General features: G+C 38.4%; 1 protein-coding gene across 2 annotated transcripts in view; it reads right to left on the bottom strand.

The window, feature by feature from the left end:
* Positions 1-25,458, bottom strand: part of SCHIP1 (schwannomin interacting protein 1) — a 560,589-nt gene extending 535,131 nt beyond the window's left edge. Inside the window, exons 1-2 of one of the 2 annotated variants that reach the window (XM_070753548.1) lie at positions 25,238-25,458; positions 4,906-4,933 (exon numbers count right to left, since the gene is read on the bottom strand). In XM_070753548.1, the coding sequence (XP_070609649.1) occupies positions 4,906-4,933; positions 25,238-25,254 (45 nt within the window). In that variant the 5' untranslated portion in view covers positions 25,255-25,458. The remainder of the gene's footprint in view (positions 1-4,905; positions 4,934-25,237) is intronic. The other variant, XM_070753546.1, reaches the window with a different exon arrangement.
* Positions 25,459-26,274: the final 816 nt, after the last annotated feature.

The following is a 26,274-nucleotide window of genomic DNA, read 5'->3' as shown; positions in this document are numbered from 1 at the left end:
TCTGGCGGGACCCAGGGGAAGAGCCTTCTCTGTGGTGGCCCCGACCCTCTGGAATCAACTCCCCCCAGAGATTAGGATTGCCCCCACCCTCCTTGCCTTTCACAAACTCTTCAAAACCCACCTCTGCCATCAGGTATGGGGAAATTGACTCCCCCGGGCCGTTTCCCATTTTACGCAAGGTTTGTCTGAGATGTATGATTGTTTTTAATACTCGGGGTTTTAAATTGCTTTTCATTGTTGGATTTGTACCATGTTTTGTGCTGTGAACCGCTCTGAGTCTCCGGAGAGGGGCGGCATTCAAATCGAATAAATCTAATCTAATTTATTTACTATATCTATCCTTAAAAGTTACTTCACAAAATGTCATTCAATTTATACATTTTAAGAGCCAACAAACAGAAAGTTTTCTATGTAGTAATAGTTGAAACTACTCCGTGGTACCAAATTATCTAACCATTTCTTCCAATTGCTTCCTTTTCCATTATGGATCTCCTTGTCAATTTATTGAAATGTTGTAACCTTGCTTTTGGCTCATCACATAAAATTCTCTACCTCGAGCATCTCTTCACAATCTGCCTCCAGTTTGCCCTTATTGACCTAATGTGAGTCATTAGCTCAATATTTTCAAAACTTCCCCCATCACATTTGATACTGGAAAGTATTCCACAATATTTGCTCTCTGATTACATGGAAATCTGTGCCAATAGTACAACAGTGCAGTCAGGCGGTAGGGAAAGCAAGTAGGATGCTTGGCTGCATAGCTAGAGGTATAACAAGCAGGAAGAGGGAGATTATGATCCCGCTATATAGAATGCTGGTGAGACCACATTTGGAATACTGTGTTCAGTTCTGGAGACCTCACCTACAAAAAAATATTGACAAAATTGAACGGGTCCAAAGACGGGCTACAAGAATGGTGGAAGGTCTTAAGCATAAAACGGATCAGGAAAGACTTAATGAACTCAATCTGTATAGTCTGGAGGACAGAAGGAAAAGGGGGGACATGATCGAAACATTTAAATATGTCAAAGGGTTAAATAAGGTTCAGGAGGGAAGTGTTTTTAATAGGAAAGTGAACACAAGAACAAGGGGACACAATCTGAAGTTAGTTGGGGGAAAGATCAAAAGCAACATGAGAAAATATTATTTTACTGAAAGAGTAGTAGATCCTTGGAACAAACTTCCAGCAGACGTGGTAGATAAATCCACAGTAACTGAATTTAAACATGCCTGGGATAAACACATATCCATCCGAAGATAAAATACAGAAAATAGTATAAGGGCAGACTAGATGGACCATGAGGTCTTTTTCTGCCATCAGACTTCTGTGTTTCTATGTTTCTATGTTTCTCAAACAATGACTGATTTCAGAAAATTTACCAGCCACGGAAACTTAAACTTAGATAATTATCAAAGCTGCATCCCTTTTCTGCATCCCAAAGTAGAATATCTTGAATCACGCTTTCTCCCCCTTATTGGCTGAGCAGAATTGTTAATCCCAAAGGTGCTTTTCTAGAGGCAACTGTTTTTTTTTTCCTTGAAGACATTTTGCTTCTCATCCAAGAAGCTTCTTCAGTTCTGACTGAATGATGGAGAATGGAAGGATTTTTATTCCCTGCAGTCACCCAGTCATTAGAACTCTCTCTGGGAATCATTGTGGCCATTTGGAGGTTTATCTGTGCCTTCGGGGTCACCTGATGGATGTAGAACCTTCTTGGAACTGCTGTAAGAAAGTTCCACACACTTTTTGCACTATTCAGGTGACCCTGAGAGCACATACAAACCTCTAAGTGCGAATGACCAAATGACTGCAGTCTGCAGGGAATATAAATTCTTCTATTTTCTGCTATTCATTCAGAACTGAAAAAGCTTTTTGGATGAGAATCAAAATGTCTTCAAAGAAAACAAAAAGTCCAATTGCATTTTGAAATTAGGGCATTAGCCATGACCTGCATGACAGTGAATGTCCAAAGACATGGATGTGAATCCATTTTTATGCTTTTAGAAATTTCAAAATATTGAAAGTAAGATTAGATTGCCTAATCTGAACATTTTGTACGAAAATGTAAATCACCATTAAAAAAACTATATGAAAATCACCATTAATAGTCTCGCCACAATTGTTATTTAGATGTAACATAAAAAGCAAAAGCGGGCAATAATAGAAGTTTTGGAATCTTAAACTAAATTAAATTGTAAACAAACAGGGCACAATTATAGTATTTTACGCCACTGAGGTTACTTTCAAATAAATTATGCATTCGCTCTGTAATTAAGTTCCAAAGTTGGCAATTTGTATACAGTGACATTTCTAATATATGGGCAGCCATTATCAAATGTATTTGAAAGCTCTGGCTGGACAATGGGAAGAAATTAAAATCTAATCTTCTTTGAATAATGTAATCATCACAAATCAACATGTACATTTGTATGAATTAACAAAATAGTCTGTAATAAACTATCTAGTAAATATATTTTAGAACTTTAAACTTAGATGAGTTCCCAATCCAGTACACAATATCAAGCCAAAATGCACTGCAAGAACAATCGAAAAACATCCATGAATAAAATAAATAATTTCAACAAAATATTCTCTAAATATTAGCAAATATTTTGTAACAAATGCAAAACTACAACCTGAAAAAAGGGTATAATTTTTATGTTAAACTGTATCAACCATGACCTTTGGTCACATTTTATGGTAAGTAGAATTTTTAACCATGATTTGTTAAACATAGTTTTGTAGAAAACAAAAACAGAAAAGAAAAAAAAAACTATGTTGGATATACACCATGTATATCCTATCAAATGGAACCTGATAACAAGGAATAAATTTGTTTATGAGAAAACTAGAAAGTACAACTCAGAGATATTTAGCATATGGGAAATTATTAGCTTAATTTTTTTATTGTTTTAAAGATGTACAACATTCTTCACACTTCTAACTATGTAAGTTCTCACTAATAACACCTTATGTCGCTTTGGATACATAAAATTTTCAAATTGGGTTGCATGATTTATTAGCAAATTGTAGGATTTTCACAATATAATTTATATTAATTTCAAATATTGATTTCCACAAATTCATTTTTGCAGTAAAATATGGATTAGAAATTGATGAAATTTCTCTGAGAAACGTATCACCTTTTTCGCAAACATAGAAAAATTATGCATTCACTCAGTTTATCTCCAGTTTTGACTGTACTAACTGTACTCTATATCACCTTGTGGTTCCTTTTTCAAGTATCAATGCTTAGGTGATGGTGCTTTGAGATCTATATACAGTAAATTAGGAACTCTTACAAGGAGGTGCAAAATCATGATGTCACTTAATTTGTGTCATAACGTAATACATCAATATAGCAGAACATTGTGTAATACTGTATATCCCAATACATCAATATAGCATACACTGTAATATATCCCAAAAGAAAAGGGTTAAGTTCAAAGGAATAACATAATGAAATAAGAATATGTTTACAAGAAAATCAACATATCCACTTGTGAAGCATATCTGGACTTAATAACAAAATATCCTCTATAAAATACAAGCATTTCTCCTCCTTTCTAAAACTGTTCATTTTATTAAGTTATTAATTAAATAATAACATTTGGAAGAAATCTGTATGAATGTATATCTAATACTAGCATTAGATTTTTGTTCCATATTATACTGACAGGGACTTGTTAAAAATGGCAATTTTAATAGACTGTCAGTATTTCTGTTAGATAGGAATACAGTAAACATTTAAAGATAAGAATTTTATTTTAAACTAGTATATATTTATAGGTCCTTATGCAATCCAACAGCGCCATCCTATGAAAGTTTATTTAGGTTTCTATCCAATATTGCTGAGTGAAGTTTACTCCAAGGCCAGTTTAAGGAAAGGAACATAAATAAATATTTTATATTACACCTGTCTATCAAGAAATACCATTGAGAATCTATGGTATTTGGTTGAGAAACTACCAAATGTAGTTTGGAGTAATATTTGTATAGTTTTAGTTCATTGATGCCTTTTCTCGTATAAGCTAATTTATAGCTGAATTATCAAATTGCTTTTGCACCAGTAAGGCTAGTGACATTCTCCTCAAAAGCAATTTAAATTGAATGCCTCCAAAACTGCTTTATAATTAAGCCCAAAGTCCCACAGCCAGCACAATTAGACAGACCACACATTAACAATATTACATGGCTTTTTAACACAAATGTGTGGCCACATGGCCCTTGAAAAACAAAAACAAACCCACAAAAATGGGCAAACAACTCAACTCTGACTTCACGATCCAATTACGATTCACCGTCTCATTTTTTTAGGATGACCGTAGTGCTTCCTAAATAAAGAAGCTGAGAAGCCCTGTGAGATTTTTTGGAAGTGTGTACAGTCACATTTCCCCCTGCACTAGTAAAAATGTAAAAGAACATTTCTAAAATCTACAGAAATTATGCCTCAGCAGCAAAATCTTTGCCATTTCAGAGTTCATAGCCCCTAGATATTTATCCAGTCCTGCTTTAGTTCTACTGCTGTCAGAGAAGTCCCTTATCACGGAGCTGACACAAACGGGTGTGAACAGCTGCTTTAATTTTGATCTGCTTTTCAAAACTTAACTCATTATAAATTGCTTGTTCACTAATCTATATCTGCCCAAGCACTGTGCAGGAAGGAAATTTCCCTGGAATAGGAACCGTTTGCACAGAGACTTAATGTATACGCAGCCTTAAGATTCTAAACATAATTGTGACTACATATGCACAGACATCTACAGATAACACAAATACACACATACACAATATTTCAATCAGCACTATATTCCTTTTCCATTCACTTAGAAAATAAAGCTTCAGAAAATAAAGCTTCAGAAAACAAGCCTTGAATGCTTTCTTTAATAAAAGGTATACATTACCAGATGCATTGTGAAGTTGCTAGAACACCTGCAGAGGAAAAAAGAGAAGGTAGAAATCAGATATTGCCACAGTATTCTTGGTATGATACAGAGCGTGATCTGACTGTTACAGAATGCCAGGCAAGTGTGAGACTGCAAAACCTTTGAGTTGAGCTCACTCTATAGGCATCAGAAAGCCTCAAAGTGAAGCGGGAGGGAGTGGGGGGAGAGAGAGTGAGAGTGAGAGAGAGAGAGAGAGTAAGAGACGGGGGGGGGGGTTTCAGCCTACAATGGATAAATGAAAAACTTCTGACATCTTTCCAGCTCAGCAATGAATTCTCGGTAATTTGGACATATATGTATATTAATGGAAATTAAAGGCAACTTAGGTTTACAAATGGATTTTCCCTTGTTTAACTGACTCTGCAAAGATATACCAGCATTATCTCAAGCTGATTGGGTTTTTTTAAATAGAGAGATTGCCCTTCCAGAAACAAACCTGATCCTTGTCCTGTCATAGATACAAACACAAACACACACACACACACACACACACACACACACACACACAGACCAAAGCAGTTTTGATCAGCTTCCTGAAAGATTTCTAAGCTGCCTCAAAGATATCACTTCATCAGCTATTTGTTGTACATGTTATTAATCCCAGCACAGAGTTGTAGCAGAAAAATCTCATGCCTTCTACAGTATGTGTCAAAGTGGATCCATAGTTTTTTTTATACTGCACTTTAGACAGATCATCTTACAACGATGTGCATTTTAGATAGGGGCTAGAAGCTAAAATATAGCTGCTGTCCCACCCATCCACCCATAGAAACATAGAAACATAGAAGACTGACGGCAGAAAAAGACCTCATGGTCCATCTAGTCTGCCCTTATACTATTTTCTGTATTTTATCTTAGGATGGATATGTGTTTATCCCAGGCATGTTTAAATTCAGTTACTGTGGATTTACCAACCACGTCTGCTGGAAGTTTGTTCCAAGGATCTACTACTCTTTCAGTAAAATAATATTTTCTCATGTTGCTTTTGATCTTTTCCCCAACTAACTTTGGATTGTGTCCCCTTGTTCTTGTGTTCACTTTCCTATTAAAAACACTTCCCTCCTGAACCTTATTTAACCCTTTAACATATTTAAATGTTTTGATCATGTCCCCCCTTTTCCTTCTGTCCTCCAGACTATACAGATTGAGTTCATTAAGTCTTTCCTGATACGTTTTATGCTTAAGACCTTCCACCATTCTTGTAGCCCGTCTTTGGACCTGTTCAGTTTTGTCAATATCTTTTTGTAGGTGAGGTTTCCAGAACTGAACACAGTATTCCAAACGTGGTTTCACCATCCCCTCAGCCTTCCCTTCACACACACATTCTGAAACAATTCTAAGAAAATGCAATCCCTAAAGAATTTGTAAGTGCTTATATAATTACACCTGGAATTATAGTAAATTCTGCTGCTTCAGTTTCAAATATAGCCAGAGTTGTCAAGATGCAGACACAATGAAAATATAATTTCAATAGAAGAAACCCAACACTGTGGGCTTTTGTTCAGGCAAGGAAATTTGCTCCCTAAATTACCACCCAAACCTCCAGAGTCTGCAATGGAATATAAAAGAAATTCAACATGAACTTCAAAGGCAATAGATTGGCATAATCTATCAAATTCTTTAGCCAAGGTACCAACTGATAGCAATTAATGGAATCATTTTCTTCTTAAAATATAAAAGAGACAACATTATATAATTTCCTATATAATTATATACAAATGAGCATGGAGCAATTGAGTTTTTAAAACACAGAGAAACACATTCAGTTACAGAAGAAATACCGGTAGTTGCCTTTTAAAAGTGTATTATTGAAAATGTAAAATACATGTAACAAGTAGTTTATAAGTGTCATATCGTTTTTTTCAAAACTGGAAAATGTTTCATGAAATGTAATGATGAAATCCTACGATATTGATATGAATTTAGACAGACCCACAAATCTTTATTCTGGAAAGCCTCCAATCTTTTGAAACAGATATTGAGGGCACGTTTAGAAGTGGTATAAATATAGGTATAGGGAAGAGGAATACTTGTTATTTCTGATTGGGGGGAAAATGAATTTAACCCAATCATTCCAGAATATATAAAGCTTCATTTCTACTGAAATTAATGGGCTTAAATTCACTGCCATGTATTTGTTCCAGCTACTGCAGTGGGAAAGAAGAAGGCTTCCCAACCTGAATCCATTCCAGAATTCAAAATACTAGCCAACTTTTTTGTTATCCAGGTTGAAAAAGACATAACTAAAGCATACTAAGATTGACAGGCTTCACCCCGCATAGAAAATCATGGTTTTGTCTATGGAGATTCTCAGTCATCCAAGTGATGGTTACCCCAAAGGTACTTTTTCAATTGTTCTTCAATTCTGAACTAAAGATGTTTCTTGGATGAGAAGCAAACAGTCTTCAAGAAAAACAAAAAAGATCCAGTTGCCTTTGGAGAAGCACTTTTGAGAATGCAGCTGCGAGAGCAATCATGGGCTTCTCTAAGTATGCCCATATTACTCCAACACGCCGCAGTCTGCATTGGTTGTCGATCAGTTTCCGGTCACAATTCAAAGTGTTGGTTATGACCTGTAAAGCCCTACATGGCATCGGACCAGAATATCTCCAGGACCGCCTTCTGCCGCACGAATCCCAGCAACCGGTTAGGTCCCACAGAGTTGGCCTTCTCCGGGTCCCGTCGACTAAACAATGTCGTCTGGCGGGATCCAGGGGAAGAGCCTTCTCTGTGGTGGCTCCGACCCTCTGGAACCAGCTCCCCCCAAAAATTAGGATTGCCCCACCCGCCTTGCCTTTCGTAAACTCCTTAAAACCCACCTCTGCTGTCAGGCATGGGGGAATTGAAACATCTCCCCCTTGCCCATGTTATTTTGGTGTATGATTGATTGTGTGCTTGTTCTTTATATATATTGGGGTTGCTTTTATGAATTTTTTTCAACCTAAAACTGTAATTAGATTGGTAAATATTAGATTTGTCACTATGTACTGTTTCTGCCATTGTTGTGAGCCGCCCCGAGTCTGCGGAGAGGGGCGTCATATAAATCCAATAAATCTAATCTAATCTAATCTAATTTAAATCATGATCTGTTATACCATTGCTGGAATATAAGACTAGGCCATAAATTTTGGTTTACAAGCACAAAAGTTGGATTCTCACAAATACCATAATCACCAGACAGCAGGAAATAGAAATTTGTCATCTCTTCCTACTATTTATGATTCATTTGGATATTTGTTGATTTAGTAATCCTAATTTGATTTCAAAATATCTGGATTATACTTGGAGATCAAATGAAGAGGTTTATTTTCTATGGAAGGAGTCCAACCAATGAGAAATCCTTATATGAGATGAAGAATATTGTCATTATTGTTTAATATTGTAAGATGTTCAGAGTTATCCTGTGGTACAATGGAAGGCCAATAAATTTCAAAATAAAATAATAAATAAATAAAAGAAAATCTTTGGTTACAACCCTCTGCAACATCTCATTGATTTTATAGCAATAGCACTTAGATTTATATACTGCTTCAGTGGTTTACAGAGTCAGCATATTGCCTCCAAAAACATGGGTCCTCATTTAACAACCTTAGAAGGATGGAAGGCTGATGCAACCTTGATCAGTTCAGGATTGAACTTCTGGCAATTGGCAGAGTTTGCCTGCAGTACTGCATTCTAACCACTGCACCACCATAGCTCTTGTGATTTTCTTGTTCGTATCAATAATTGGAGGTAAACCCCAAGTTGTTTTTCAAAGTAAGTTCTAGGTGATCAGTCCACATGTGTTTTTAAACTGGCAGTTATAGTAATCTTTCATTTTTGTTTATTCTGCCACCACCTACACATGCTACATAGGATTACATATAATGAACCAGGATCTGAGCCTAAATGTGACATAATTTGTTGTTCTCCTTTCCTGGTTTGGTCTAAGGGAATCTCTGTCTTGTGACCTCAATGGAAACACCTTTGAAATCCTTCTTGGATCCTGTTCTTCCAGTTGTGATGGAACTACACATACTGACTGATTTCCAATTTATGGTGGCCCAGCAATATTGAAATGTCTATCATATATAGTCTTTTGACTAGTTCTATTTTGGGAAACTACCAAGGAAAGGATTAAAAGAAGACAGTTTTATTATTCAGATGAACAAGTACAGTACAGGTAGTCCCCGACTTACGACGGAGATCTGTTCCCATGGCCCGTCGTAAGCCAAGTTTGGTGTAAGACGGAATATTCCAATTTACACAAATATTCCGATTTACACGGTGGCGGTGGCAGGGGGGCACTTCTTCAAGGAACCCCTCACCCGAACGGAGGTGGTGACAGCCTCGGAGGCTGCAGCAATGCAGCGCCAAGAAGGACCGGCTGTTGGTCCCTTGAAGCCGCCGCTGCCTCCTTTTGGGTGAGCGGGTCTCCACGGGGTCTCAGAAGCCACTGCCCACCACAGGGATCCCTTTGCCCGAATGGAGGTGGCGGTGGCAGCGGTGGCTTCGAAGCTGTCCCCGGGTCATCGTAATGATGAAACATCATACGTCGGGGACGACATAACCCGGGGACTACCTGTATATGGTATAATCTATGCCCCTCACTCCTTAACTATTTTTAACCAATTAACAGGACAGTATGTGGTGGGGAAGGCAACATGGTGAAGTGAAAATGCAGAGGAACTCAGCTGTGTGGAAATAACCAGGAATGGGCTGCTGGGGCTTTGCAGGAGTTCGAGAGAACCTCTAGCTAAGATTCTGTGCAATTCAGAGAACCCCCAAATCCCACTCCTGGCCCTGCCCTGCCCACCCTTCCCTTCCCAAGAGTCCCCATGCGGCCTATTTTGGATGCAGGTAAGAGCAGGGTGCTCTGTTGCGCTGTGGACATGGCTTATTTTGTGGGTGTGGCTTGATGGTCATGTGACGGGTAGGAGTGGTTTGTCAGCCATGTGACCAGTGGGAGTGGCTTGACAATCATGTGACCGGGGTGGCTTAAAGGCCATCTGACTGGGTGGGAGTGGCTTACCGACCAAGAGAAGATTTCAAATAGGTGCTTGGACTCTTTTTCAGTTGATTACGTCACATTATTGGAATAGCCACAAAAAGGAAAAATGATAGACAGCATTATTTGTTGAGGAGCACAGTAACATTTTAAGATTTTCTATTGAACCCACAAGGTAATATAATAACAGATTAGGCAAGTAGCTCAATTTTCTTTAATTGCTATTAAAGTTCAGTTCTAGCTAATGATTAAAAGGATTAAGGCGTTTATGGGTAAAAACATACTATATAATTATGCCCTATTTTTAAAAGTAATTAAGAATCATATTAAGGTACGAGAGAAGGAAGGACAATAAAAAACTATTAATTATTCAGTAATAGTGCATAAACTTACTACCACCATTGCGTCCCCCCCCCATAGGGGCAGCAGCCTATTACTGTTCAGGGAATATGAAAAACGCCCTCCCACCACCGTGGTGCAGGAGGCTGACTAGACTGTGCGCACCGTGGCCACACCCAGCCAGCAACTGGGCAGAAAACCATTGCTAAAAATTGTGAAGCCCACCCCTGGAAATAACTATGCTTGAGAAACTGGAAAATATATGAGCACAGTTCAGGCACGGTAGGGGAGGAGGAGTAATTACAAATGGGGAGATATAAGTGAGGGAAAGTTGAAATGTTGTCAGCCAAATCAAGCCTACAGTCTGAAGGTTAGGCTTGTTCTAATTTATCTTTCCTTGCTTTGCAGCGAAGTTCTTCTCTTCCCAACTTTCTATTGGGGTTTTTTTGGGGAGATGGGGGAGTATAAAATTTTCTTTATTTTTCTTACAACATACAGTAAAACAACATGAGCAGTAAAAAACAGTGAATCAATGCTTAAAATAATAATTAATGATATTTCTTTGAAATGTTAAACATTCAGAGAAAAAGAAAATGCTAATAATGCTTTTAGTGTATACTTTTTATCCTCTTCTTTGCTAAGGTAATAGCAAAGAAGAGTCACAATAAGTATCACAACTTGGGTGAGAGGAATTAAGTTATGAGCCCAGAAAACCTTCAATTGCAAGTACATTTGTTTTATTTATTTTATTTAAATGCCACCCATCTCATTCTCTTGACAACTCTGAGAAGATTTAAGTCCTTTATGCCGCCTTAAAAACTGAATTTACTGAACATTCGTAAAGTTATCGTAGGCTTTCCCTACAGTGAGATAGTCCTCAACTTACAACCGCAACTGACCTCAGTATTTCTGTTGCTAAGGAGACAATTGTTCTGTTGCTAGGAAGACATGCCAGAAACTGGACACTGCAGCTACATGCCAGTTTCCAAATGTCTATATTTTCATCACATGATCACCGAGATGCTGCAATGATCATACTTTGATTTTTAGTGGCTTGTAATTTTGAATGGTCACTAAATGACTGGTTGTAACTTGAAGATTACCTGTACCATTTTTTACCTTACCATAAAGACTAAGAGTTAACCTGCTTAGAAATGCAACATTCTGGAAAAATAGATTACTAAAGGAAAAGTGACATGAAGTAAGTTCATAGTTCATATTCAAAATTACTTGTTTCTCTTTTTTCCAAATGTATGTCAAAGTGCATCAAGTCACTTAATAAAGTGACCTATTCGGATTATTTTCAATATACAGGGTGTGGTGGAGAAGGAAAAAAAAAACCCTCAAAAAGTAGAAAAAAGATGCAAGCATCATAAAATTTGCTCTTACATTTCAGAATAACAGTGATTTAAATCTGCACATTAAATTACCTTAGACTGAAAGCTTACGCTAAAGTGAATGGATATTAAAATCATGCCTCCATACAATAATTAGTATCTATGACAACGTAACTCAAATTAGCATTATACATTGAGATGAATGAGTTCCAATAATTTTGGCCCAAACTAAAACATTGAGCAAGTTTAACAAATATTTTTTTTAAAAAATAATTGTTTTATCATAGGCAAAATTCAACCTTTATAAGGTATATAAGGTATATATATACCTTATAAAGCCAGGAGGACAGAAGGAAAAGGGGGGACATGATCGAAACATTTAAATATGTCAAAGGGTTAAATAAGGTTCAGGAGGGAAGTGTGTTTAATAGGAAAGTGAACACAAGAACAAGGGGACACAATCTGAAGTTAGTTGGGGGAAAGATCAAAAGCAACATGAGAAAATATTATTTTACTGAAAGAGTAGTAGATCCTTGGAACAAACCTCCAGCAGACGTGGTTGGTAAATCCACAGTAACTGAATTTAAACATGCCTGGGATAAACATATATCCATCCTAAGATAAAAATACAAGAAATAGTATGAGGGCAGACTAGATGGATCATGAGGTCTTTTTCTGCCGTCAGTCTTCTATGTTTCTATGCTTCTATAAGCAGGGGTGGGCAGCAGGCAGGACGGGGTGGAACACAGTTCCACAGGCGGAAATGAAGCTGTGTGTAGAGCTCCAGCTGACCAGCGGCTCTCACTTCCTGGATTACTGGTCTCGACTCGGCTCTCCTTCTTTCCCCTGCTGCTGCTGCTGCATCTGTGCTCCTTGCTTTTTTTCTTTTTCCTCCTTCCTGGCCTCAAATGAGCTTCCCTCTCTCCTGCCCAGCTCCCCTTCAGCTTCATGCAGCCACCTCCCAAGGCCAGGAAGGAGGAAAGAGGAAAAAAGAAAGGAGCGTGCAGCAGCAACAACAGGGAAGAAAAGGAGAGCTGAGCCAAGCCAAGCCGAGCCATACCAAAGCAGTCTGGCCTGTGGTCTTTTTCCCCTTGTGAAGCCCTTGCTCTGCCCGCAGCTGAGATGAAAAGGCATCATGCGGCAATAATAACCTTGTAACTCTCCCTCGGCTTTCTGATATTTTTAAATCCCCCCTCTCCCATCCTCCTCTTCCTCCTCAGAAAGTGGCAGGGAGACCAGCACCGGCAGGAGTTGTAGAGGGCCTTTTCCTTCCCCCCTCTTTTCTCAACAGCTGATCAGCATCCGTTCACCTAGCTACCCAGCCTCAGGCAGGGGGTGACCCAGGAAATAGAATTCAGGAATTGTGAAGCAAATTGTCACCCCAGCGAGCGACACTGATGAGGTTGTAAGTCGAGGACTTCACTTGAACGATAATGAGTGTTCAAGCCACTCCCACCTGGTCACATGGCTGGCAAGCCACTCCTACCCAGTCATGTGACCATCAAGCCACACCCACAAAATAATCCAGACCCACAGAGTACCAGCAAAAATTTTGGCTGCCCATTACTGCATATAAAGTAGACTATACTAAGAAACAGACACCGTGTCAACCTGAAGCTAATTTAACAAAATCTTGCAAGTCAGAATGTATTTTTGGGGCTACCTTTGAAGAGTGTTCGGAAACTTCAGATCATGCAGAATGCAGCTGCGAGAGCAATCATGGGCTTTCCCAGATATGCCCATGTTACACCAACACTCCGCAGTCTGCATTGGTTGCCGATCAGGTTCCGGTCACAATTCAAAGTGTTGGTTATGACCTATAAAGCCCTTCATGGCATCGGACCAGAATATCTCCAGGACCGCCTTCTGCTGCACGAATTCCAGCAACTGATTAGGTCCCACAGAGTTGGCCTTCTCCGGGTCCCGTCGACAAAACAATGCTGTCTGACAGGGCCCAGGGGAAGAGCCTTCTCTGTGGCGGCCCTGACCCTCTAGAACCAACTCCCTCTGGAGATTAGAATTGCCCCCACCCTCCTTGCCTTTTGCAAACTCCTAAAACCCATCTCTGCCGTCAGGCATGGGGAAATTGATTCCCCCAGGCCGTTTCATTTTATCTGTGGTTTGTTTGGGATGCATGACTGTTTTTATAATGAGGGTTTTAAACTGTCCTTTTTTAACCATTAGATTTGTACTATGTATTGTTGTTGTAAGCCGCTCCGAGTCTCCGGAGATGGGCGGCCTACAAATCTAATAAATAATAATAATAATAATTTTTCTAGTTCCTTCTTTCATCTTCATGAAGATGGAGATAGGGCAGGCAGCAGTTGCCTCTCCTGCTGCTACTGGGGCACTGCGCTCGCAGCTGCGCAGCTCCAGCATGCGTGCATGCATGTCCTAGTGAGATTTTGCTTCTGCGCATGCACAGGAAACAAGATCTTGTGAGGGGATGCATGAGCACATGAGATTTTGGTGATTTTTTTTTGTTTCCGTGCATGCACAAAGGCAAAAAAAATCACCGAAATCTTGCGCCCACGAGCCTCTCCTTGCAAGATTTTGCTTCCTGCACAAAAGCATATTGTGAGTCGCCCCGAGTTCTCGGAGAAGGGCGGCTACAAATCTAATAAATAAATAAATAAAATAAATAAATAAATTCTCGCTCAAATGTGTGCATGCGCATGCTGGAGATGCAGAGCTGTAAACACAGCTCCATTTTCACTAGCGGTATGATGATGTCGACCATACTAGTAGAAACCGGCTACTGAGGTAGGGTTGCCTGAAATACTTTCATAAGCTATTTTTCTGTACATAGCTTTAAGTTTCATTTACTTGATTATTTCCCCCTGACCTTCAAAGCTATCCTCTTTATTCACTTCACTTTGGATATGACACATGAACCTCTTTATGTAATCCCAAAATGGATTCCACATTGAATTAAATTCTACATCAGATTTGTTTTTCGGGTGTGAAATAAGTTGTGACATCAGCACATACTCCCATAATTTGATTTGCCTTTCTTCTACAGAAGGGATGGTTTTAATTTCCAATGAGAAGTAGAAGAATCCTAGCAGCTGTTGCTATGTTCAAAGCCAGCACTGTATTATAAATATTTAATTTAGCAATATTTAATTTAAAAAATGGCAGCCTGAAAAGAATAATTCGCTTTTAAAATTCATTTCGTTTATACTGTATATTATTTTCTATTATTGTTGAACTTTAATACCTTGCCATCAAAGGTGAAAAAATTATTGAAATGGATAATTGCTTTTGCAACTGTTTTTAGAAAGTAAGTGGTCTATTTTCAAAATTAATACTGGGGTAATTTAGCATCCATGGAACATCTTGTACCAATTTTCTCTAAGTGTGGTATTAAGCATAAATTTGAGAAAAAATCTGTTGTTACCTCAATTGTTCAATTTAATTCTGTACCCATTAATCACATAGTCTTTGACCTGTTCACATTCTAAATTGTACACCAGCAGCCACATATAAATAAGCCCCACTAAATGACCCCAATCAGGGAAACCTATTATTATTTCACCTTGTTTTTGTAATTGCTTCTGAACTATTCAACTTAGATGTACATACCGAAATCAGTGAGTGATTCTGACCACCCTGAAGTGTGAATCTCAATAGACAATCTTTGTATTACAGGTGATCCACACTTAATGACTACTTATTCAGTGACCGTCTTAACTTATAATGGCACTAAACAAGTGGTTCTTCTGACTAGTCCTCAAAATTTCAGCTGTTACAGCTAGTGATGGGTGAACCCAACGGTGTTAGGGTTTGGCAAGTTCAGACGAACTTTATGCAAAATTTGGCCGAACCCGAACCGAACCCGAACCCGAACGGTGAATCCCACCAAGAGATTCTGAGGGCGGAGCTTTGACGTCACGTATACCAGCAGGTTGCTAAGGATGCCAAGGTGATCACTTCCTGGATTCCATGGAATCCAGGAAGTGATCACCTTGGCATCCTTAGCAACCTGCCGGTGACGTCAAGGCTCCGCCCGCAGAATCTCTTCATGGGAGGGATTCCCCGGCTCCTTCAAAGGGAGGTCTTTACGTAAAAATAAACATTGTTATTTTTATGTGAAAGAACACCGCAGCAGCGCTGCAAGCAAAGGGTGGTCCTTTCACGTAAAAATAAACAAAGCTCTGAACGCCGAACATGACCCCGAACTTTGCCCGAACTTTCGGGTTCATGTTCAGCATACCGAACACCGCAAAATTCGGTATGGACCCAAATTGTGCGGGTTCAGTTCGCCCATCATTAGTTACAATCCTAGATTTAGAAAGCTTAGAACTATGTCACCTTAAACACGACTTAAGCATAGCCCATAAAATCATCTGCTAGAATGTCATTCCTGTCAACTACTACTTCAGCTTTAACCACAACAACACACGAGCACACAACAGATACAAACTTAAAGTAAACCACTCTAAACTTGACTGCAGGAAATACAACTTTAGTAACTGAGTATATGATGTATGGAACTCACTACCAGATTCCGTAGTATTATCACCTAACCCCCCAAAACGTTACCATTAGATTATCCACTGTTGACCTCTCCCGATTCCTAAGAGGTCAGTAATGGGCATGCATAAGTGCACCAGAGTCCTTTCTGTCCCCTACCCTAATGTTTCTCTTTTACTAGTATCATGTATATAAATATTATTATATCTTTGTATACCACCCATATGTACTTGACAAAACAAATAAATAAAATAAATATACTGAAGCTTTTGGGGGAGGGGGGTGTTGGCCTTTGAATATGACATCTACACAGACCTACTGCGTGTCCTAATTCTTTTCCTTAGGTTCTTTTCTCGTGTCCCCACAAGAAGTAGTTTGGTTCCTTTACTTGGCCTTACTCTTAGCAGAAGCTGGAAGATGCCATGAATACGGGGACTCCTCCAAAGCCCAAACAAGTAATCTATGCAAATCTTCAGAATGAAATTATGTAATTTATGTTGTGTTATCTGATGACTTTGAAAAAAAGAAATCCTTTTTCCAAATAAAGTACAATAAAATAGTATGGGTACAGCAACAGAATTAGCCATGTTAGAATGGATACAAATTCAAATTTATTATTACAGTCATAGACCAAAACAAATAAAAACACTTAGTAAATACACAACCAAAAGTTGTAGGATAAAATAATACATGACGGATAAAATCCATGATAAAATCCAGTCTATCAATTTCGCATGGTCACTACTAAAATTGTGATCCATAAGCTGTGAAGTCTATAGTCGGTTTGATATTATTAGGGAAAGGAATAAACAAGGTTGCCACATTTGTCGTCTAAATTAGCTAAGGTGGATTAGGCACTTAAAAGTTGGCCACAACTGGTATATATACACATACACAGCCCTTAATTTTAAATATTCAGCAAAAATATGTGATATATGTGACACATACAGATAGAATTGTCGGCTACCAATAAAATTAACTGCCTTGGAAATGGCCCTGGGTTGGGCCGAGAGGCAAATAAGGAGCTGTGAAGTTCCTTCAATACACCAGGGTGATTCGACACAAAAATATGTAACCCTTCCCTGGTACAGAGCTGAAGGGATTGGATACTGTAGCCTAGAGGATAATTCTCTGCCTTACAAGGCAAAGGTTGCAGGTTCAAGTCCCAGTGGGTATGGCTAGCTGATGAGGCCAAAATAAGGCCGAAATAGATCTATTCTAGTCTCCCTTAATTTTCAAATTCAGCAAAAAAAGTGTGACATATACATATAATATATACATATACATACATACATACATACATACATACATACATACATACATACATATATCTTGCTGTGGGGAAAGCACATATTTGTGACGAATCCCCACAGGTCTGGGCACCTGTGCTGTAATTATGGCCTGTTCATCCTTAAGCAGCCACTGGATACATTATGTAATAATGATCAATTAATACATTAACAGTATTAATTGATCATCAGGCTACTCAATCCAGTCCGCAAGCAAACTGAAACCATATCTACTAGCGCTCTGTGCACTAAACTAGTTTTGTGTGGTTTCAGATACACGAACAACATCAAAACAGAATTCATAAAAATTGCCATTCGGGGCGGGGAAACTGGGATGAAGAACAGAAAGCTCATTAAAAGATGCTTAAATTCCATTGAAGTTAGTGGAGCACAGAAACATGCTTGTTTTCCCCTAGCTTATATTATTCTTTTATGGACTGTACTAAAATAATCTATAATTGGTGCTACAAACCATGAAATGAAATGAAGAATACACACATAAGCCCGTCCTCTGTGGATGGCTTGCTTAGCCCCTGAGCGACAGGATCAGAAATCAATACCAAAGCATATCAATGAACACTAGAGAGGCAAGCAGAGGTAATAAATGTAAAGCTAGAGATTGTCCAGACTGACAAAGAAATACAGTATTATTATCTTAGTTTATAACTGCAGTACAGTCAAATCATATTCAGCAACTGAATAGGCAGACAATTCCTACTGTGCAATAAAAAAATAAAAGAAAACTCAGGTAAGGGCAAGCAAATGCAAAATGCATGAGTTTTGTACTAAATGTAAAATAGCATATATATAAAGTCAGTCTCTCTCTCTCTTCCTTTCTCTGCATAAGAAATAGTATTTTTTTGTCTTTGCTTTTGAAGAGAGATATTCTGTAGATATACATGTCAATTTTCATGTTTGATAAAGAGACTATTTGTTTTGTTTTTGGCTTATAGTCACCCTTCAAAGAAAAATCTCTTTATAATTTGGTGAAAAATAGAAGGAAAGCAGGGGTTTAAACTCATCACTTATCAATTAGAGAGGAAGAGTCAGATAGGGTTGATCAATAATCAACTCTCCACTAGAGCGCCCCAAATGCTAAGGCTCTAAAATCAAGTCAAATGCTACTGATTTTTCACAAAGGAAAATTCTATTTGAAAATAAAAGTTGCATATAGTAACAAAGATTAAATTTCATGCAAAAATATGCCTCCTGTTTCATTTTTTTCTTGCAACATTTGCTGATTTTAATAATGCAGCTCATCGCTTGATTCTTTTGAATTCCTGTAGCATATGTTCTGGATTCTTGGCGCCAACAAATTAGAAAAGAGCATTGGATAATAATTTCTGTTCCTAAACACACCCGTGAATGTTAAAATAATGCACTCCTTCCTAAATTTAGATAACTCAGTCCTCACTATGTGTACTTTATCCTGTCAGAGAACTGTTTGGGCACCTGCACCAAAATAAGAGTTTCACAGATGAAGAACTATGGATATAATGCTGCCCTACTGACACACCATTCAGCTTAAGTAAGATTGATTTTTCATGCTCTAACTAGCACTAAATTTCATGCAACAAGATATAAGTGTGAACTAGGGGAATGTAAGAACTATCTCACCTGTTTCATCTTAGATCATCTCTCTCTCCTCCCCCTTCTCTTTCTGTGGGGGTCGGTATGGGTGTGTACAACTCCTACCCCCAAAACGTTGCTACAGAGCACTGCACACCAAGACAACTAGACACAAGAACAGTTTTTCCCCCGAATGCCATCACTCTACTAAACAAATAATTCCCTCAATGCTGTCAGACTTTTTACTAAATCTGCACTTCTATTTCTATTAGTTGTTTCTCATCATTCCTATCATCCTTTTCCTCCCACTTAGGACTGTATGACTATAACTTGCTGTTTGTATCCTAAGATTTTTATTAATATTGATTGCTTCTTCATTGCTTATTTGACCCCCTATGACAATCATTAAGTGTTATACCACATGATTCTTGACAAATGTATTTTTTTCTTTTATGTACGCTGAGAGCATATGCACCAAGACAAATTCCTTGGTTGTCCAATCACACTCGGCCAATAAAACTCTATTCTTTCTATTTGTGTTTGTGCACATACACACATGCACTTTTAAGGGCAACTTTACTGGTTTTTAATTCTGGAACATGAATTAGGGAAAAATAAAATTTGGAGCCGTCATTTTCCATGGCTGAAAACACTAACAACTAATAACTTGTTAGTTAAAAATTAAGAAGTTATACTAACAACTTCTTAATTTTTATCTCCACCAATTGAAACATGGCCAAACTATGAGGAGGATTATTATTATTAATTAGATTTGTATGCTGCCCCTCTCCGAAGACTCGGGGCAGCCCCCCAAACTTTAAACTTGATTTAAACTTTGTCTAAATCAATAGCTTACAGTTTAGAGGTTTGCAACTACTAATGCAGAAAGCATTGCTGCAGCATTATCAAAGCTGCTAGTAATATCTTATTGGTGCAATCAAATAGAACCCTTCTTCCATCATCCCCATCCTTGACCTATTTGGTGATGTTAAATAAGACATCACTCTCACATGCATACCAAAATGGACAGCTAAGACGACATGAAGGAAGCAGGAGGAATTCTGGCAAGGTCAAAAGACAGACTTGCATGCCTATCCTTGCAATTTCACAGAGACAAAAAAAGTGAATAGTTTGTGAAAGGGATAAATAGGGAAGGGGGAGGGCTAAGTAACAAGTAAAATGAAAAAAAATACCACTGAATAGAATTAGAAATTGGAATATCTCTGTTGTTAAAAGGGAAGGAAGTGATAAAAGAGGAGAAAGGTGGACAGTTGCATAAAAACACTAAATGATGGAGGGTCAAGTGATATTGAGGATGATGGGTTGTTTATAAGAGAGTATCAGCACAGGGAGAATCACTCAAGTAGAAAACTGGGCAGTTGAAGTGACAATGAAGTACACATCCCTCATTTTCCTCTAGCTACACAAACTTATCAACTATCCAAATAGTGGAATTCGATATCCTATTCCAAATTCGCTCTTATTGGAGGACGGATCAATTATTAATTCCAATGCTCCCTTCACTTCATTCCCCATCAAGTATTCTTTGCAAGAGAAATACAAAAGAATTTCTTAAAAGAAAAAGAAAAACAATTCTGAGCTTTGAGAATTACCTATTGGAAGCAAAACTCCACAAGGAACTTCATGAATCAAAACCAAGATTTGATTTGATCTGATTTGATTTGGTTACATTTATATGGACTCAGGGCGGCGAACAACAATAAAATACGATACAAAAAGTTAAACCCCATAGTAAAAAAAACCCATTCATCTCACAATCATACAGTCATACAGTCAAGTTGGAGAAAGATGTGATGTAAAACTCTTCAACACCACCGATAACACAACTACTCTCCAAAAAGACCTTGACGCTGTTTCTGAGTGGTCTAACACATGGCAACTCCAAATCTCAACTAGCAAATGCTCTGTCCTACACATTGGGAAGAAGAATCTGAACTCCAAATACGAACTGAATAATCAAATTATCACAGATAATCCCCATTCGGTTAAAGACCTTGGTATACTAATAACAAAAGATTTAAGTGCCAAAGCCCACTGCAACAATATAGCCAAGAAGGCTTCAAGAGTTGTAAACCTAATCCTACGTAGCTTCTGCTCTGGCAATCTCACACTACTTACCAGAGCTTACAAAACTTTTGCCAGACCCATCCTCGAATACAGCTCATCTGTTTGGAACCCATATCGCATCTCAGACATTAACACCCTTGAAAATGTCCAAAGACACTTCACCAGAAGAGCCCTTCACTCCTCCACTCGAAATAGAATACCCTATGAGACTAGACTTTCAACCCTGGGCCTAGAAAGTTTAGAACTAAGACGCCTTAAACAAGATCTAAGTATTGCCCACAAGATCATATGCTGCAACGTCCTGCCTGTCGGCGACTACTTCAGCTTCAACCACAACAACACAAGAGCACACAACAGATTTAAACTTAATATTAACCGCTCCAAACTTGACTGTAAAAAATATGACTTCAGTAACAGAGTTGTCGAAGCGTGGAACTCATTACCGGACTCCATAGTGTCATCCCCAAACCCCCAACACTTTACTCTTAGATTATCTACGGTTGACCTATCCAGATTCCTAAGAGGTCAGTAAGGGGCGAGTACAAGTGCACTAGAGTGCCTTCCGTCCCCTGTCCTATTGCTCTCCTATATCTCCTATACCTTTCCTCTATTCCTATATCTCTTCTTCTATTCTTTCATTGATATATTCTATTCCTATATCTTCTTTTCTATTATTTCTTAGATATATTTTACTATGAGTATCTCCTCTATAACCTTCATCATGTATTTTACTATGTGTATATTGATATATACCCACTAAAGTCCTCATTGTGTATTGGACAAAATAAATAAATAAAAATAAATAAATAAACTGTGTTTTAGGGCCTTTCGGAAGGCCAGAAAGTGAAGGCGGTATGAATCTCCAGGGGAAGCTGGTTTAAGACTGCCAGAGCAACCACAGAGAAGGCCCACCTCCGTGGTCCCGCCAGTTAAACATCTCCAGTATGTCTTGAATATGCTAAAGGACACCCTAAATTTTCCCATCCCAAGATACCAGGGCAGATACCAAGTGCGAACTTCATCCCATGCAAATAAACCCTAAATCAGTTTCATCAATATTCTCCTGTGTAACCGATCATCAGATACTGGTCAATATAATTTTATAGCATCATGATCATGAATACAATCAATTTGTTTGTTTTATTTTTTAAAAAAACTAATGTTTTATATTAGCTGTCCACAACATATTATCCTTCCTGAGTTTCCAGAGAGCTGGAATAAAAATTCTGGATTTGTAGAACATCTGGAAAACACCAGGTGGGCAAAGATTATTAACAGAATTTCAATAAGCTAGGATGCTTCAGCTGTTTTCGCTGGCATTAAACATTCATTTGCTGAAGAGCGTCTGTGCATGATTTTTATACATATACATTCCTTCAATTATTATCACTATAAAATTGGGATTCATTTGTAAATGAAGGATTTTTTGCCTTAAATCTATATCTCATAAAAGTTAGTATATGATACAAAAGGATCCAGAGTATCTTACGCTACGTCCTTGATTCCTTTTAAAAGGTACCCACTTAGTTTACTAGCAAAGTCACAGCTTTAGTGCTCTCACTGGAAAGCTAATTCATATTTCAAGGTAATAAATTGTATTGTTAAGCTGCCACATAAATTTATGAAATCATCAGCTATATTGGCCTGGTCTGGGAATCTTTATTGCTGGTAAGAATATATGGAAATATTTTTTTAACAAGATTCAACAAGCTTGTAACATTTAAATTTAAGATAAATCATCTACTGATTTACTGCAAAGGTTTTTTTATGGTTGAATTGTCTGGTCTAGATTGGCATACTATTATGCTTTCTCCATGAAAGAATATTTTATAAGTCTTGGTATTAAAAGGAGTTTTAAAACTAGAGTACCAGAAGGCCAGACAAGGAATAACGGATGGAAGTTGACCAAAGAGAGATTCAACGTGGAAATAAGAAGGAACTTTCTGACAGTGAGAGCGATCAACCAGTGGAACAGCTTGCCTCTGGACATTGTGAGCGCTCTAACACGAGACTTTCAAGAGGAGATTGGACTGCCATTTGTACGAAATGGTGTAGGGCAGTGATGGCGAACCTTTTTCCCCTTGGGTGCCGAAAGAGCGTTGGTGTGTATTATTGTGCATGCTCGAGTGCCAACACCCATAATTTAATGCCTGGAGAGGGCAAAAATAGTTTCCCCCACCTCCCAGAGATCCTCTGGAGGCCAGAAATGGCCTGGTTCCCAACTTCTGGTGGGCCCAGTAGGCTTGTGTTTCGCCCTCCCCTGGCTTCCCTGGAGTGTGGGGAGGGTAAAAACGCCCTCTCCCATCCTCCCGGAGGCTCTCTGGAAGCCAAAAACGCCCTCCCGGAGCCTCTGTGTGAGCCCAAAATCAGCAGGCCAGCACACATATGCCATAGGTTTGCCATCACTAGTATAGGGCCTCCTGCGTGAGCAGGGGGTTGGACTAGATAGCCTATAAGCTCCCTTCCAATTCTAATAAATTTTAAAGCACTAGAGGTTTTAAAGACCAAAATTCACCATGATGATACAGACAAGATGATCCTTCCTATTCAGAAGATTCAGTGGTCCTTAACATATATCCCAGTATGATTATAATAACAAATCCACTCCAAGTGGTCAGTTGGTTAAGGGATTGGACGAGGAACTGGGATATTCAGGACGAGTTCTCCCTCCAGCCACAGAAGCTCATTTAAGACCAGTCATTCTTTTGATTCTCCCAATCTACTTCTATGGATTGTTGTGAAGAAAAGGAATGGAATACAGCATGGGTAGGATGTTGCCAAGGATTCATTTTAAAATGCTTGGGCAACTTTTGACATACCCTTTCCCCATAACACAGCAGATATCCAATTTAAGAGAATGCCAAAACATTTGGAGTTGAAAAGAAATACGTTGCACAATCAGAAGAGAAACAATTAACCACAAAATATGGAATTATAAGATAACTAATTGGGCACTAATTATCTTTGGATTGAGGCCTCTGCTTTACTGATTGCCTATGTGAAAATTATCTCTTTTACTTTAAATGAAGCATATACAGACATCAGGTACAAAACAAAGTTGGCTGTTGCTCTAATTAGCGAAAGCAGACTTGGTTTTATCACACACAAACAGGTAGCTGTCAAGGAGGATTAAGGGTTTTTTTTCTTTTTAAAGAGTTGTGATGTAGGGGCTAATGTGGGGAATTAGGAATAGGGAAATCCTTATTCTAGTTCTCATTCTCTCTCCCCCAACCCAACCCCTCTTAGACAGAGAACCTGGTTCAAAAACTCAGTACCTTTGAGCAAGAGGTGGGCTCCACCTCTTTTTTTTTTTAATGGAATTTTCAGAACTGCGCATGCGCGGCCATGAGGCACGGCAACATTTATTTTATTTATTTATTTAATTTGACTTCTATGCCGCCCAATCCCAAAGGACTCAGGGCGGCTTACAACAGTATAAAATTACAATAACAGCAACAATAAAAAGAAAAGGGAAAGGGGGGACATGATTGAAACATTTAAATACATTAAAGGGTTCAGGAGAGAAGTGGTTTTAATAGGAAAGTGAACACAAGAACAAGGGGTCACAATCTAAAGTTAGTTGGGGAAAAGATCAGAAGCAACGTGAGAAAATATTATTTTACTGAAAGAGTAGTAGATGCTTAGAACAAACTTCCAGCAGACGTGGTTGGTAAATCCACAGTAACTGAATTTAAACATGCCTGGGATAAACATATATCCATCCTAAGATAAAATACAGGAAATGGTATAAGGGCAGATTAGATGGACCATGAGGCCTTTTTCTGCTGTCAATCTTCTATATGTTTCTAAGTCAAGAAAAAAGAACTAATATCTAAAATCCTAATTAAAACTAAGGACAATTCAACAGCATATATACTGGTCATTCATACCAATTCAGACACATGGACAAGCTAGTGGTTGATTTAGGGCCTCCAGGCCTGCCAGCATAGCCAGGTCTTTGTGGCCTTATGGAAATCCAAGAGGGTGGGGGCTGTACGGACCTTGGGGGGGGAGTTGGTTCCATAAAATCAGGGCAGCAACAGAGAAGGCCCTCCCCCGCAGCCCTGCAAACCTACATTGTTTATAGCTGATGGGACCTGGAGGAGGCCGACATGACACAGGAGAAAGCGAATTAGCAGCAAAGTAAGGAAGAACCCACGCCTGCTTTGAGCCCTAGACTGGGCAATCATCAAACATCTATTTACCTGTACTGAATCAGCATGGCAGATTATGGGCTTCATATACACTTCAATAAAGAAGCATTCATCCTGCAGTGCATTGTTTCAGGCTGATAATGAAATATGTATGTCAGTGTATGGCCAACATCAACATACAGACATTTATTTCTTATCAGTGTAAAGCTATAGGAATAATAGTTAATACTTAATAGTTAATACTAAATTAACTCAATCTGTATAGTCTGGAGCAGAGGCTTCTAACCTTGGCAACTTTATGAGGTATGGACTTCAACTCCCAGAATTCCTCAGCCAGCCATGCTGGCTGAGGAATTCTGGGAGTTGAAGTCCACACCTCATAAAGTTGCCAAGGTTGGAGACCTCTGGCCTGAAGGACAGAAGGAAAAGGGGGGACATGATTGAAACATTTAAATATGTTAAAGGGTTAAATAAAGTTCAGGGGGTAAGTGCTTTTAGTAGGAAAGTGAACACAACAACAAGGGGGCACAATCTGAGATTAGTTGGAAAGATCAGAAGCAACGTGAGAAAATATTATTTTGCTGAAAGAGTAGTAGATGCTTGGAACAAACTTCCCGCAGTAAATCCGCAGTAACTGAATTTAAACATGCCTGGGATAAACATATCTCCATCCTAAGATAAAATAGTATAAGGGCAGACTAGATGGACCATGAGGTCATTTTCTGCTGTCAATCTTCTATGTTGCTATGTTTCTATAATATTTGATAGTTGTGCATTATTAAAGACCTTCCATTTCTAAGCCGAGCACACTTAGAACACCTATTTATACCAGGTGCATTAGCGCACAATGAATACTTTGTCTGTATTATGCAAAAATTGCCTATAATCTGTTACATTTTCATACCACATAGTGTTCAGGAGTAGAATAAATTGCATCAGAAAAGTTCAGTATGTGAATGGTAGTTTAGCAATAGATTTTATGACGAATCATCTATATTCAATTTAAATTTCATACAAGCATGTAAGTATTATGTATTCTATTGGAACCTTTCCTTTTAATTTATATTTTGTATACCTATGACTGAAGA

The sequence above is a fragment of the Erythrolamprus reginae genome, chromosome 5 (genome assembly GCF_031021105.1).
Source record: "Erythrolamprus reginae isolate rEryReg1 chromosome 5, rEryReg1.hap1, whole genome shotgun sequence".
NCBI lineage: Eukaryota > Metazoa > Chordata > Lepidosauria > Squamata > Dipsadidae > Erythrolamprus > Erythrolamprus reginae.
This window is presented reverse-complemented; position numbering and strand designations above follow the sequence as displayed.